This window comes from Petaurus breviceps, unplaced genomic scaffold (assembly GCF_028583685.1).
Source record: "Petaurus breviceps papuanus isolate PSGF00001 unplaced genomic scaffold, PetGlider_PUasm1.0 175, whole genome shotgun sequence".
Taxonomy (NCBI): Eukaryota; Metazoa; Chordata; class Mammalia; order Diprotodontia; family Petauridae; genus Petaurus; species Petaurus breviceps.
Genome location: NW_027185764.1, coordinates 60,915,255 through 60,931,009, shown reverse-complemented (window position 1 = coordinate 60,931,009; position 15,755 = coordinate 60,915,255). Strand labels below are relative to the sequence as shown.

At 41.0% G+C, this 15,755-nt stretch overlaps 1 protein-coding gene across 1 annotated transcript in view; it reads right to left on the bottom strand.

Moving 5' to 3' along the window:
* GLIPR2 (GLI pathogenesis related 2) overlaps positions 1 to 910 on the bottom strand; it is a 49,747-nt gene extending 48,837 nt beyond the window's left edge. The window contains exon 1 of the mRNA XM_069085232.1: positions 734 to 910. Within this exon, the coding sequence (XP_068941333.1) occupies positions 734 to 746 (13 nt within the window). The 5' untranslated portion in view covers positions 747 to 910. The remainder of the gene's footprint in view (positions 1 to 733) is intronic.
* Between the last annotated feature and the right edge of the window lie 14,845 nt (positions 911 to 15,755).

Sequence of the window (15,755 nt, the reverse complement as noted above, 5' to 3'; positions counted from 1 at the left end):
TTTGTCACTAGAAAATAGATCTTAAAGACAGAGGAAGAAGCGGTCACTGGCATGTTCAGTAAGATGATTTAATCTGCCTGGATGGAATCTTCTTGCTGCTTTGCTGATGCAATTTTGTTTTACAAAGAAGGGTGATCCCTCCCCTCCATATCTGCAGAAGCCAAAAGCCAGATGCTGTGGCTTTGGTCTTTTCTGCTGGATCGAGTCCACAGCAAAATATAAATGGCTTCCGCAATATTACACTGCCTAACAAAACATCTAGTCATAGAATCATTTTGAGTTCATTTCATGAAGCACTGCTCTCAAACATTTCCTCTCAGTCATATTATGTTAATTCATGCTTTTTCTCTCAACAGTATTTCATCCCTGTGACAGGCACACTCAATTTCTAAAGGCACAATAAAACAGTAAAACAGAAGATGCTGTAAGATACACATGATCTCTGCCTTCGGAGGTGGAAGATACAGAAATGGCTCCCTGCCCCGGTCACATTTGCATGTAGATTACAACTGCATACTAAGGTAAACTTAGTTCCAACATTGCTTCAGAGACATATGGCTCTTTACTGAAATAACCATACCACGGCAGCTTGAAAAACCAAAGGCAGCAAATCCGGCTGAGTCATTTTAACTCAGTTTCAAGAAGGTATACGCATTTTAGAAACCAAGCTTCTCTAAATAAACTCCAACTTGGAACTACATTATTATGCTTCACACAAATAATGTTCACTTACCAGAACCTCCCATCTTCTGCAGTTGGTAGTTTAATGTTGTTCCTCTAAAACTGTATTGTTTTCAAGGCTTGCAACAAAGGCTGAGAGAAAAGCTGCCTGGAGGTATGTTCCAGTCAGCTTACAGCACAATGAAAATGTAACCACCCATAGCCATTACTCAATAGTCTGCCCATGCCTTATAAGGAATAATGAAACTTTTTCTTAACAAGATACCAGCTGTAGGTCAAAGGTTGCTTATCCTCCAAAGCAGGAAAGCAGATCAGAAAACACCAAGAGGAATCACATTCCAACCACCTTAATAAGTAATGTAGACATTTATAAGCCAGCTATACTAAGGAAAAGAGAAAATACTTATAGTTTTTAAAATGTGTAACATTAGTAGTCACAATAAACTTTTGATGCAAAAAAGAAAAATGGAGGTAAATGAAGAAACACCAAAGGGAAAGTTAAAAAAAAAATCAAACTAGAATTTGCAACTCAGCCTAGAGTTTTTCATATATATAGTATTTTTCTCAACTAGGATTATTTGAATGTTCCTTTTTTCAAGTTTTTCTGAAGATGTATATATTATGTATGTTTCAACATGTTTCAATAAAACACCAAAAAGCCTAGAGTTATATATATATTTTTTTTAAATAGTATTTTTCCCTACTAGGATTATTTGAATTTTTTTTCAAGCTCTTCTGGAGTAAAGATGTATATATTGCATATATTTCAACATGTAGAACATTTTAAAATAGTCAAAAAAGCAGGGGAAATAAAATATCTGGGGAAGTTTGGGCTAATCTGCTGAAACGTATCTATAGATTTTATGCTGCTAAAGATGAAGATACTTCACTTTCTTTCCTTCTGATATATGTCACAAGATGAATTATTCAAAATGTTAGCTTATATTTTGGGATATTAAAGGTCAGCTTTTTGTGTCTAGTGATCTAGTAATAGTAGATATTCTATTGGAGAAGCTTTATTTGATCAATATTGACATTGTCAAAATAAGCAAAACCATAAGACACAAGGAAGTTCCAGTTAAATGGATGGCTGGTGCACAGGCCCTACTTTGAGAGGTAAATAAAGAAGCTGACAGAGTTGATTTTACCCTGTGCCAAAAGGCATCAAGAAATTAATCAACAATGGGGTGGCTAGATGTGCAGTGAATAGAGCACCAGCCCTAGAGTCAGGAGGACCTGAGCTCAAATCCAACCTCAGACACGGAACACTAGCTGTGTCACCTTGGGCAAGTCACTAAACCCCAATTGCCCTGCCTTCCCCCCCTCCAAAAATTAAAAAAAAAAAAAGAAATGAATCAACAAGCATTTAGAAAGCACTTGCTTACTATACGATAATAACTATGTTAGACATTAGAAAGACAAAGACAAAAGTACAATAGTCTCTGGCTTCTAAGTCCTTAGAATCTATTGAGGAAGTCACTAGCTAGGTGGGCACTACACATAATGCACTGGACCTAAAGGTCAGGAAGACCTGACATGTGACCTCAGATACTTGTTTGTGTGACACTGGGCAAGTCATTTAATCAGTCAACCTCAGTTTCACCATCTGTAAAATTGGGATAATAACAGCATCTACTTTACAGGGTGGTTGTGAGGAAAAAATGAGATAGTATTTGCAAAGTCCTTTGCAAACCTTAAAGTATTATATAAATGCTACTTACACACACACACACACACACACATATGTATACTATAGGTGTATGAGATAACTGGGAAAGGGCTCTAGAAGCTGGAAGGATCAGGAACTAGGCTTTGTGAAAAAGGGATTCAGAGAGGCAGGAAGGTTCTCTTTTCTGGGAAAGGCATGAAGTCCAGTAATGGAGAAAGAAGTGTCAAGGCACAAAGAAGGGTATTGGAGTATTATGTTTGAGAAACAGAACAAAGGCCAGTTTGGCTGGATCATAGTGTGTGTGAAGGGGAATGATGTGTAATAAGGCTAGAAAAGGTAGTATGGGGTCAATCTATGAAGAGCTTTAAATGCCAAATAGAAGAGTTTACGTTTTATCTTACAAGTAATAGGAAACCACTAGAGATTACTCAGTGTGGAATGACATGCTCAGATTTGCACTCTAGAACAATTACTTTAGCAGCTGAATAGAAAAGGAATTGAAGTGAGGACAGACTAGGTAGGGAAACAATATGGAGTCCATTGCAATAATACAGGGAAGAAGTGATAAGAGTATGATTTAGGATGGGAGATGTGTGACTGGAGTAAAGGGGACAGATGGGAGAGATTCTGTGGAAGCAAAAATGACACGATCTGGCACCTGCCTGGATATGTGGGGGTGAATGAAAGGGAGCTGTTGAGGACAGCACCAAGGTTGCACATCTGAGTGATGGGAAGAATGGTGGTGACATTGGAAGGAAGTTTTGAAGATCTGTGAGTTTGGAGAAAGATAATGACTTCTGAGAGACATGTTAATTTTAAGTTGCTTATAGGACAAATGGTTCAAAATGGTGATGTATGACTAGAACTCAGCAAAGAGACTAGCTCTGGATATTTAGATCTGAGACTCATTACAAAAAGATAACTAAACTCCCGTGAGCTGAGGAGGGTACCAAGAAAGACAGCATATAAAGATTAGATATCTGTAGCGGCAAGCACCCCAGCATTCCCAGGGTGGCTGCTAGCACAGGTTCTTGGATCTGCTTTGATAAAGGAAAGCAACTCAAAATGGGTTAACAAGCTTACTTTAATCAGTCAGACATATATCGTTTACCTTGATCTTTCATGAAGAAAAGATCTTTTCAAGATCTTTCATGCCCATAGTATAGACAACTTACTTTTGAATTAGCACTAAGCATCTCTTAGGTCACATTTTCAAGATACAGAACTAAAGTTACCAAAGTGGCCACTGGGCCTTAAACAAACACAAAGTACATTGCATTATTACCTCAATTCAAAACAAGAGTTCAAATAAAGTTCTCTGGGGGAGGGGGAAGGGGTATCCTTCCCCACACACAGCTCCAGCCCCTGCCTCCAAGCACAGAGAGGGGGATGGGCAACAAAACCAACAAGGTGGGGTCCCTGGGGATCCAAGGCACTTCATCCTACCCACCATAGTCACAAGTCCATCCTCCCCCTGGGTCCCAAACTGTGGGATGCAGCAAGGAAACACATTCAGTGCCCCTGCTTTGCTGCTCAGTTCTTATCTTTTCCGGTGGCTGAATTCCGAACTCCTGGGCTCCTTCTCCTCCCGCAGGCGGCAGCCGCTCCTGGCTTCTTCCCAGGTCCCGATGCAGGCAGCTCACCATTCCTGCTCTCAGCTCAGCGAAGTCTGCATGCAGGCCATTCTTCTCTGCTGCTCCACAGCTCCACAGAGTCACAGCTACCACAACTGGGAAACAAACAATTATCCCAGCCCCCATACTTTCCTTTTATTCTGCAGATCCTGTTCGTGATGCCATTTTGTAGCAGCAAGCACCCCAAGGGTCCTCAGGGTTTGCCGCCACCACAGGTTCTTGGATATGCTTTGATAAAGGAAAGCAACTCAAAATGGGTTAACAAGCTTACTTTAATCAGTCAGACATATATCGTTTACCTTGTTCAGGGGAAAAGGTCAGCACCCCGAGCTTCAAAGTATACAGGCGGAATTATTAAGACAGAAACAGATCAGGTAGACAGATTTCCAAACTGTCCAACCATTACATGCATACCCAGTCAACATCTGGCTTTCAACATCTGGGTTTTTCAAAGCGGGGGCGGGGGGGGGCCTGGGCAACAGCTTCCCAGAATACAGATCAAATCACAGAACACTTCTCAAAGTAAGCCCCCAAAACAAAGCTACACATCAGGGCTTATATAGCCTTCTCCTGGCTCAGAGAATGTAACAACCTTTTGGACCCACTGGCCAATCAAAAAGTATCTACTGAAAAACAAGCCTCCCACTCCAGGTTCCAGGTGCACTTTAGCCTAGGGGCAGGGAAGATCTTTAAAATTTACATTCTCATTACAATATCCCAGAATAGACCCCCTGTTATACATATTTTGTGGGAAATAAGATTTGTCTTATTTGTATTCCAAGAGCCTAGTATGGTGCTTTGATCATTGCTGCTCAGTTATTTTCAGTCATGTCTGAATCTTTTGTGACCCCATTTGAGGTTTTCTTGGCAAAGATACTGGAGTGGCTTGCCATCTCTTTCTCCAGCTCATTTTACAGATAAAGAAACTGAGGCAAACAGGGTTAAGTGACTTGCCCAGTGTCACTCTGCTAGTAAGTGTCTGAGGCCACATCTGAACTCAGAAAGATGAGTCTTCCTGAATCCAGGCCTGCTTCGACCATTACAATCACATGAATGTAAAGATTCCACCGTGCTTACTGAATGTTCACTATAAAAGGGCAACACTATAAGCTCTGAGAGAAGCAACTGTTTTTCATTGTTGTCTTTGTGTCTACAGCACCTAGCACAGTCTTGCACATTACAGGCACTGAAAAAGCAATTGCCGAATTTAATTGATTTGGGATGATGACAAAATAACTCCTGAAAGACTACATGTAGCAAAATATCTTCAATCAAACAAGATTCTTTGAAAGGTGTAACAAGAAATAACTTAATTCAATAGCCCCTTGATTATTAATGCCAAATGAAGCCTAAAACAACAAGATTATGATTATGATGCAAGCTTGCCAAAGGTGATTGCCACTGTCAAAATTATGTTTAGCACAAGGTCCAAATGGAAGAGGGATTTCCATTGGATGATTAAGTTTTCCACATTTTTTTTTTCCTAAATGACATTGTACTAATTTATATCACCTCCTGGGACACTGAAGAATGCCTTAAATATTTGAGATCCATAATCACTCAAAAAAGTTGGCCAATTCTCCACCCTGGAAAAACAGAGTGGAAGAATACCTCTTGTTCAGACTGACATTCAGCTGGAGGCACAGCCCATAGAGCTGGTCCATCAGTACATAAATCTTACAACTGGGCTAGAAATAAATATGAGGAAGAGAGTGGGTTAGATTTCATTTGGGAAACTACAACATGCTTTTTAATGACCCCAAGCTTTTTCCTGAAACAATATTAGTATTCTTCCAAGGATGTTATATGGCTTTGAATTACTCAAAGATCAATCACCATTTGGTGAGCTTGAGTAGGCTGCATCATGGTACTGTGAGGGATAACTTGGAGTGAAGTTTCCCCATTCTGAACATCCTATATACATTTTTATTACTTACTTATACTTTGTAACTAAGTTCAGTATCATTTCCCCATATATATATGTAGGTCATTGTGTATTTCAAGGTAATGTAAGAGCTACTGAGTATTAATACAATTGATTGGATTAACTATTGAGACCAAATTGGAGGTGTTTTTAGTTTGGGGAAAGGAATGGTAGTGTGAAAGGTAGCAAAGGGTTAAGTTTCTATAGAACTGAAAGAGTTGCTGAAACAAGACTACTGATAAAAAGTACCAGACAGTAGCCTTGGGAAGAGTTGAGGCAGTAGCCTTGGGAAGAAGTTGAGTTCCCAGTTCCCAGAGAACTCCTAGATAAAACTAAAATGAAATAATTTAGAATAAAAGGAGCTGGCAGCAGCAGGTGGATTTGACCAATCAGAAAGCAGACAGTGGCCTTGGGATACTCAGGCCCAGATAAGGACCCATCTAGCTTGGACTGAAAGGGGTTCAGTACTCTGACGTTGTTACTGCACTTGAGTAGTGGACCTCATGTATTATGTATGTTATCTAACAAAATTAGAGCCTCATTAGTAATAATTAAGGTAATGAATGGAGAGAGCTTTGTGCCGACTGGTTGGCATTAATAAGAAGACTGTGAGCTTGTCTTACCAACCAATGATGAGGCGGAACACTGGAGAAGGTGTGGAATTCCCATGGGCTTTACAATCTTGCTTTTGTCTTCTGTAGTGCTCTCCTCCCTTCTGACTTTCTTGTTGGATTTGGGGACGCCCTTTCTCAAGAAAGATAGTAATAAAGTTTTTGCTTCTATTTTGAGAAGTCTCTGAGTCATTTTGGGTGAGTGGTCTTCTGACCCATACAGTACCAAGGAAGACTTGCAGAGGAAAAGCAGCTTAAGGAATATGATGAAAGATATATGATTAGAAAAAGTAATAGGTACAGTGAGAGTGATCAATTAACAATGAACTGGTAGCCACACAATATCAAGAGAAGTAGGAGGGGCGGCTAGGTGGTGCAGTGAATAGAACTGGACCTGCAGTCAAAAGGACCTGAGTTCAAATCCAGACTCTGACACCTGACACACTTACTAGCTGTGTGACCTTGGGCAAGTCACTTAACCCTAATTGCCTTGCCCCTACCAACCCCCCCCCCAAACCCCAAACAAACAAGAAAGGTAGAAGGACCTCACATGTTGAGTGACCCCCTGTGGAGGACGTATAAAAGGATGAAAAGGTAATGGATTGTAATACATTTTGTGTATGTTTGTTACACACACATATATAATTAAAGGGAAATGGGATTACGGATCCACTGAAACACTGAAATGAGCAGTTTATTAATAAAGTGTATTGCTGTTACAGTTGTATAAACTTTGTAATACTTGATACCCCACTTTTTAAAGCTATGATTTATTACATCTATGATAATATTTAAAATACTTTTATTTGTTTAAATTTAATTAGGGAGTATATCTGATAAACTGATAAATACTGAAGATGATAAACTATTAGTTCTAGAAGTAGCAAAGAGAAATATCCTCTTTATTAACAAACCCAACTGGAAAGATTTAATGTAATTGTTGTGCCGGTTTTCTCCATCCCCCTACCTACCTAAAGGAAGTGAGCAGACTGCTGGGTCAGCTCTGCCCTCCCCCACTGGGTCTCTGCCCTTTCCCAGTCAGCTCATCTGCACAGAGGTGGGCAGGCTTCTGGGTCAGGCCCGGGAATTTCAAGGTGTGTACTGACCAATCACTGCTCACGTGATACCTAACTGTTGGCTGCATGGGCTCCCTTTATAAGCTGAGGTTTTACTGAGATGGGGGCTGTTGCTGTTGCTACTATTGCTATTGCTGTACCTGGGACATGGGGTGGTACCTGCTCAGCTCGCCCTGTGGCCTGATCAGCCAACATGGCATTTTAATAAAAGGTCCATTCTAAAATTATTACTTGGGTCTTGCTCGCGTTATTCAAGGTACGGCATAATAAATGGCCGACTGGCTCTGCACAGTACCTTCTAGTGGATATCACTATACCCTCCTCATGGTAATAATAAATGTGAGTTATAATTAATAACATTTTTCACTAATCCAGTAGTTTTTCCTATGTACCTTCTTATTTTAATCTGTTAGCTTTTAATTTTTCATTCCCGCTTGCCTTATTAAACCTGACTGGATTTTTTTTTTTTTACATACAGCTAAGTTGGGCAGCTACAGGTGGTGCTGTGAATGGAGCACCAGCCCTGGAGTTAGGAAGACCTAGATTCAGATCTGGCCTCTGACTCTTAACACAAAAACTAGCCATGTGACCTTGGGCGAGTTACTAAACCCCAAATTGCCCTCCAAAAAGCAAAAAAAAACCCCAACCCAATAACAAATACATCTAGCTAAGTTGTACATTCTCCACAAATTCAGATCTAATGCCTCTTCCTAACAGGATGATTTTTCAATTTTTGTTTTTCTATTGTGAAAAATGATTTTTCTTAAGTAATCATTATATTGGAAACTCAGGACTTCATCCCATCCCCCTTTATTCTAAAGTTCAGCTTCCTGCTCACTGTGTTACCCAGATAGGTCTGGGAAAATGTTGATTCCTCCCTATTGTCAAGACAGGTGATATGGAAATTGATTTCTCTTTGACCAAGATTAAGTGACCTAAGTCACCCCAAGACCGTCATTTTAATATAGTTCACCTCCTAGTGTTTTAACCAATTAGAGTTGATTGGCACCCCTTGGGAACACCTAATTTTCCAAGCATACATAAACTCTGTACCTAAACCCCCAAATTGAGCCAGTTCTGGATTACAACTCCCATGCAATGTATGTGTCGCCAGCCTGAGAGAAATTAAAAACATGAACACAACCTAATTTTTTCTCTTTTTTTAAACAAATTCTGTGAGGCTAACACTATCAACAACCAGCAGAATGCCTTGCCCACAGAAAGCAGATACTAGATGCTTGTTCAATTGAATTGATTTGAAAGAGCAAAACACCTTCTTAAAAGTCAGTTAACAATCTATGGACTAGGGGGGCCAGGTAGCACAGCGAGTAAGAGCACCGGCTCCAGTGTTGAGAAGACCTGGAGATCGAATCCCGGGCTCAGACACTTAGCACCCACCCAGAAACACCTGGCCGTGTTACTTAACCCCAATTGCTTTAAAAAAAAAAAAACAATCTATGGACTAATCTAATCATTCTGGAGAACAGTTTGGAACTATGCCCAAAGGGCTATAAAAGTCTGTATAACCTTTGACCCTGCAATACCACTACTAAGTTCCCCCAAATCCAAAGAGATCAAAGAAAAGCAACAGGATCTATATGTACAAAGATATTTATAGCAGCTCTTTTTGTGGTGGCAAAGAACTGGAAACTGAATATGCAAAACTGAATAAAAATCACACTGAAAAAGCAGAAACTGGCAGCTTATGAGACCTTTTGACCCATGAGACAATTTTCATTGGCCTCCTCTAGGCCAGTCCTGGGCAGAAGGGTGTTCTGTTAACCACTTTGTTTTCATGTGAAAAGTGGAGATTTTCTTTCCCTCCTTCTCCTCACTCCAACCCAGGTGACTATCCTATCTCACTTTTGCTTTTAGATGCTATTTACAGAATTCACAGACCCAGAGAACTGAAAATTATAAGAGCTGGAAGGGCAGATTCAACCTTTTCATTTCACACATAAGGAAACTGAGGCCTTGAGATGTGAAAGTCATGCTTGTTCCCTAATAATATTTAAGTGATTTTTAAAGATGTTAACTGATATTTATTCCTACTAGCCTCTGACTGAGAAAGAGTGTCCATCTATAACCCTTCGCCTACCACAATTAAGTTAATGAATAAAGACATGGCATGTGGAGTTTGTTTTGCTTTCATGACATTGCATATTGTATTTGTAGGAAATAGCAGTTGCTCCCAGGTGCCTGAAGAACCAAGTTCAAGCTTCCTTGGCATAATAATAGTCAAGGCCTTCATGTTTCTGTCCCAAACTCTGCTCTAGTCACACTGAATTACTAGGCTTAAAAAAAAAGTTTGAATTTCATGTATGATTATTATTTTTAAAAATTTTGCTTTCCTTAATATTTGTTTTCTTTTTTTTGATGGTTAACTAAGTTTAGAACAAATGAAACAACCTAAAAGAAACTATTTTTATTGTTTATACTCTGGATCTGGAAAGCATTATAATGTAAAAACAAAAACAAGAAGCTCTAGAGACAAATAAATTCACTGTGATTTCAACAAATCACAAAAATACAAGCATGATCCTTTAAATCTGTTATAAACATAACCCACTCCGCCCACTGTGAATGAATGCTATGAGTACAATATAACTTGACTGTCAATAGCTACTCACTGAACTCTTTCTGCTGGTTATTTTTAAAATCAAGGTTCTACGTCACACATATATTGTTGGACTAAGTTGAGGTGTTTGTCACTTTTGCTGAACTGCCTTTTCCCTTTTTTATTATTTCTGTTACAAAGGATGATTCTCTATAGGAGGAGTAATATATCTGGAAATTAAGGCAATGATAAAAAACAAATGATGTCAATAAAATGCTTTAAATGTATGTGCACTGAAAACTTTAAAGTACCATATAAATGAGTTATTATTTTAAAAATCAAGCTTCTACCTCTGTTGCTTTGACTATGCCAATCTTCTCACTGCAAACCAGTGTGGCTCCTTCACTGGTATTGTTATCTAATTCAAAATATTTAAACAGCTTTTAAAAATCAGTTTCTTCTACCTAATCATTTCATCAGCTTTGTCTATACTTTCTTCTTTCTATGCTTGTCTTCCTATACTACTATTTAATCTCATCACTTTAACCTCCTGAACTCTAATACTTCTGCTTTCTTCTTGAGCTTCTATTTATTTATTTACATTTTCACAATTATTGCTTTTCCCAACTAAAGACACTTTACAAATCTCTTTTCTAGGCTCCTCACAAATTTTATGATTTCTAAATATTAAAGGTACTGAGTGAGAGAGGTGAAAACTTCTCAGACTATATTCTAAAATCTAGTAAGTTTTTTTGACCATCAGGGAGGAACCAGTGCCTGCATTTATCCTCTCGTTCCCCAAGAATTTGGGCCTTCTGTTTCTTTTCCTGAGAAAAGGAGGGGGAGGGGAGACTGGAAGGAAATGAAGGGATCAAGACCAACATAGGATCTTCCTGCCCTGATCCTCCCTCTTTGGCCCTCTTAGCTTTCTCATCTGCAAGGCGGTTTCTTCTGGTCTTAAAGGACTGTCCTGGCTGATGGCCATTAACATGTATAATAGCAATGGCTTTGGCAATAACAGGTTTTCCAAAACTTCATTTATTAAGGTAGTATGGACCAGTTCCTTTCCTCTGCTATTGATCATTCCCTGTTCTTCCCATATCTTCCCAAATGCATGTGCCACTCCCCAAGCATATTTTGAATCCATATAAATGTTCCTTTCCCTTCTTTCCAGTAACTTTAGGGCCTGATTTAGTATGTGAAGTTCAGACCAGGGTTTGGGTAGTCCCCTTGCTTCAATCAGAGATCCTCTACCTCCATCTATTGTAGCATACCCATTTTTCCATTTCCCTTCAACCACTCTAGAGGAACCATCTATGAATAGATTTACCCTGCCTAGGACAGGGGATTCTTGGAGATCTTCCTGTACCTTGATTTGGAGATCAATTATGTCTAGGCAGTAATGTTGGGACCCTGAACTCGACTCCATGCTAGCAGTGAGGAAAGAGGTGGGGTTCAGGTTATTATCTTGGGCTAATACCAAATCATCCTTTTCCAGTAAAATAGCCTAAAATTTCAAGATCTGGGAATCAGTGAGCCACCTGCCTGCTTTCTGATTAAGAATCACCCACGCCTGCTGTGGAACACTCACTTTGGGCTCCCTTCAAAGGTCAACTTCCAACTCTCCTCAACTAGGGTGGCCGTGGCAGCCACAGCCTGAATACAAGTGGGCCATCCCCGGGCAACAGAGTCCAGAATCTTAGAGAGGAAGGCTATTGGTCTTCTCTGACCCCCCCCCCCCTCTTATTTGTGCCAGAACCCCAAGGGCTACTCCCTTTTCTCCATTTACAAAAAGATGATAGGGCTTCTCTAGGGAAGGGAGAGGCAGTACTGGAGGGGAAGTCCGGGCCTTTTTTAAATGAGCAAAGCTCTTTCTACTGTTCTCATTCCACACTATATGGTTGGGTTTCTCATCCAGTAGGTGTTGATACAGAGGTTTGGTCAGGATGGCATATGAGTCAATCCAGTTCCTACAATATCCCACCAATCCTAAGAATTTCCAAAGCTCCCTTTTTGTTTTGGGGAGTGGAGTCTAGAGGATTCCTACCACTCTTCAATTTTCTGTAACTTTTTATTAATGTCTGTCTAAGCATTAGTAACAAAATATAGCTTTAACCACGCTTGGGCCATAGTGATGGGGGGGGGGGGGGGAAACGGGATCCCAATAGGTTCAACAGGGTGTCTGGAAAGAATTCAGCTCAGCCTTGCTTGGAGTTAGAGTTGAGAAAGTTTATTAATATGCCATTACAGTGGGCAAGAGTCCTTTAGGGGACCTTGGAGTGAGAGGGGTACATACTTTTACTTTTAAAGGGTAGGGCTGCCATTATCAGGGCTGACCTGACGGGAGGGGCCTCAATGCATAGACAAAGGTCAGAGCTGACCAAGAGGAGCATTCGACTTTAGTGCCTAGATAGTTTAGATAAGATTTGGGCCAGGTCATTAAGGAGATAAACAAGGGCAAAAGGGGGGTGTGGGCCAGGCCGGAGGAGAAATGAAGAGATTAAGTAAGAACCAAAGAGATCGAAGGGTGTTGCCTAGATGGAATGTGGGATAGGGGGAAGGGGCAGAACTCAAGGGCAGGAAAGGACAAATCACAACTTCACAGACTGGCTCCACAAGTTGGTCCAACCTAGACCCCAGGTACCCCATCAATAGGACCATCTAAATTTAGACCAGAGAATTTTCTGATATTTTCTTTCAATCTACCAAGAAAGGCAGATGGGGCCTCATCTTTCTCCTGCTATATTTCCTGTACTTTGTTTAGATTCCGGTTCTTAGGCACTGCATTCCAAATTCCCTGGAACACCATGTTTCTAAGATCTTGTGGGTGCCCTCTATGTATAGGGTTATTGTGATCCCAGCTGGGGTCTTGGAGAGGAAATTTTTCCTCCCCTCTCAGACCCCCTTGAGCCATAGGCTGGGATTCATCCCAAGCCTGCATAGTGGCCTGCCCAATTTGTCCCCTCTCTTGCCCAGTAAATAATATATCCAAGATTGATAATAATTCCCCCAAATATGCAGATTGGGTCGTAAAAACTGATTAACCTAATCAGTGACCACGAAGGGGTCCTCAATTAACTGCTTCATTTCTTTCTTAAAAGTTCTAATTTCAGTGCTACTTAAGGGGGCATTAGCGTAACCTATCCCCTGGGCCAGCAGGACTTCCTGAAGAGGGAAAGCTTTAGCAGCTTCTGCAGTGCCAGGGAAAGGAAAACTTTCTTGATCTTTTATTAACTGTTTCAAGTCCCTCCAGAGAGGGGCATGTATGAGTGTGCCTGGCCCAGCCAAGTCAATTAAGTCCTCACCCCTTGATTCCCTTTCAGAGGGCACAGATAGCAGGGAAGGAGGAGTGGAGGCTGGGCCAGGAAATCCCTGTGGTGGAGGAATGTAGGGCAGGGTAGAGAAAGAAAGGGGTCCCAGGGATGGGGCCTCTGTTCTAGTTCTTCTGATTTTCCTTTGGACTCCTCCCCCTTCTGTTTTAAAGAGCAAGTTGTCCAGTAGCAACAGAGCTACATATTCACTTTCCTCCAGGTTAAAAGGCTGTTTAGAATTCACATACAAATTTAGTTGTTGGTACACCCAGTCTTCAGAGGAGCTCTTCCCAGTGAGAATGCCTCCCCAAATAAGGCAACAGTATTTTATCATCTTCCTTTTGTCTTTTTTTCTTTGTATTTTGATAAATATCCCAATTAGCAAGTCTATCTCCAAGAGGACTATCCTCCTGATTGTTAGGAAGGTATTTTGGACAGGCTGTTTTAGATTGCTCTTTACCCACAGTTTTAATCTTATCAGAATCTATTAGGCCTATCTACCTCTTTCCCAGGCAGGAGAAATCTTATGGACTGCTTAGACTGTCTCCCACCACTGGATCACCCAGGAACTTGCTTACCTGGGTTTGAACTTATGATACCCTGCTGGCTGTCTTTGCTAGCTGTGATAGTAATGGCAATTAAAGATTCCCCTGTATTGGCTTGGTTTTCAAATTGATTGTGTTAAAACCCAGAGCTTGTTAATCCCACCTGTGGGATGGACTTGTTGATGTGAAAAGAAAGTCCTGAACTGGGAGGAGGTGGTGACGTAGATTTGGAGAGACAAGAGAGAGGCGGAAAACCTTTTTGGAAGCGGCACCCACGTGGAGGCAGAGAGAGACTGAGAAGGATTGCTGAGAGCCACTTTGAATCGCCCTGGACTTTTGAGACCTGCCCCCTGAGCTGCCAAGGATTGAGGAGACATGGCTGTTTTGCTGGTACTTTGTCTGTCTTGTTTTGATGTTGTTTTGCCAGATTTGTCCACTGGTGAAAGACAGTCCTTTTGTTGAAGAAGTTCTGGAACCTGGCTGTTGGCTAAGAAGCCCTGAGACTGTCCTGCAGACAGAGAGTGAATACTGTCCACTGGTGAAGGACAGTGCTGTTGTTGCAGGGGTCTGGAGACTGTCCTGCAGACAGAGTAAATACTGTCCACTGGTGAAGGACAGTGCTGTTGTTGCAGGGGTCTGGGAGCCTTTCTGTTGGTTCAGAAGCCCTGAAGAAGGATTTTCTGGTTGTATGTTTACAGAAATCCTGGAAGAGGGTTTTGCTAATGTTTTCAGGGGTTCTAGGACTGTTCTGCAGACAGAGGATGAATTAATGAAGGGACTGGCAATATATCTTGTGGCCTCGCTAAGCCTTGTCTCCCCAGGAACTAAGATTGCTGAGAACTTGCCTCCTGTCAAGATGAAGAAAAGACCTCCATTTGGGTATTAAGTGCTGTGCTTGGACTTGATGTAACTCTGGGGTAGATTCAATTGTGATCCAGGGGTGGGGAACTTTTGACCTTTTTGTGTTCTATGGTTGAGCAAATGAATGTATTTTACTTATGTTTGGAAACTAATCTCCATTTGAGAAGAGGGGTTTTGTGGTGGACTAAATGAAGGTATAGCCTAGGGGTGGAGTAGTATTTAGAACAGGGACTTTGTAATTGATTGAATGATTGGAAAGTCCTGGGGTGGGGTAGTCCTTGGAGATTATTTAATCACATTTAGTAAATGCTGTATTTGGAATGATGTCATGTTTTGATCTTCTCTGTTCTTGGTTGGTCACTGAATAAAATGGAGAGCACCTATGCTGGTATTTTGAACCTGGGAAGTTGCCTTTGCTTGGTATTACATTACACTAGCAAAACTGGAATTTCTGTTTCCTCTGAGTTCTTCTCTTCAGGTGGTTACCTGATCGGAGTCAGATCTCACAGACCAGTTCCAAGGACCCCCGAGAAACCTCGGTTGGCACCTGGTCCTTGTTAAGGATCTGTGGGCCCTTTCACAAAAGGGTAAATCCCAGATGATCCCCCAAGACTGTGTGCACCCCAAAACTGTGCAACAGAGATCCTTACCCAAATAATACCCAGAGGCTTCTCAAGGTAGAAAGAAGAAAAGAATGGTTTATTACAATCTCGAGAAAGGGCAACCTCCCCTCCCCCCAACAAATAGTCAGGAAGGTGTAGCAGCAAGCACCCCAAGCATCCCCAGGGTTTGCTGCCAACACAGGTTCTTGGATCTGCTTTGTTAAAGGAAAGCAACTCAAAATGGGTTAACAAGCTTACTTTAATCAGTCAAATATGTATCATTT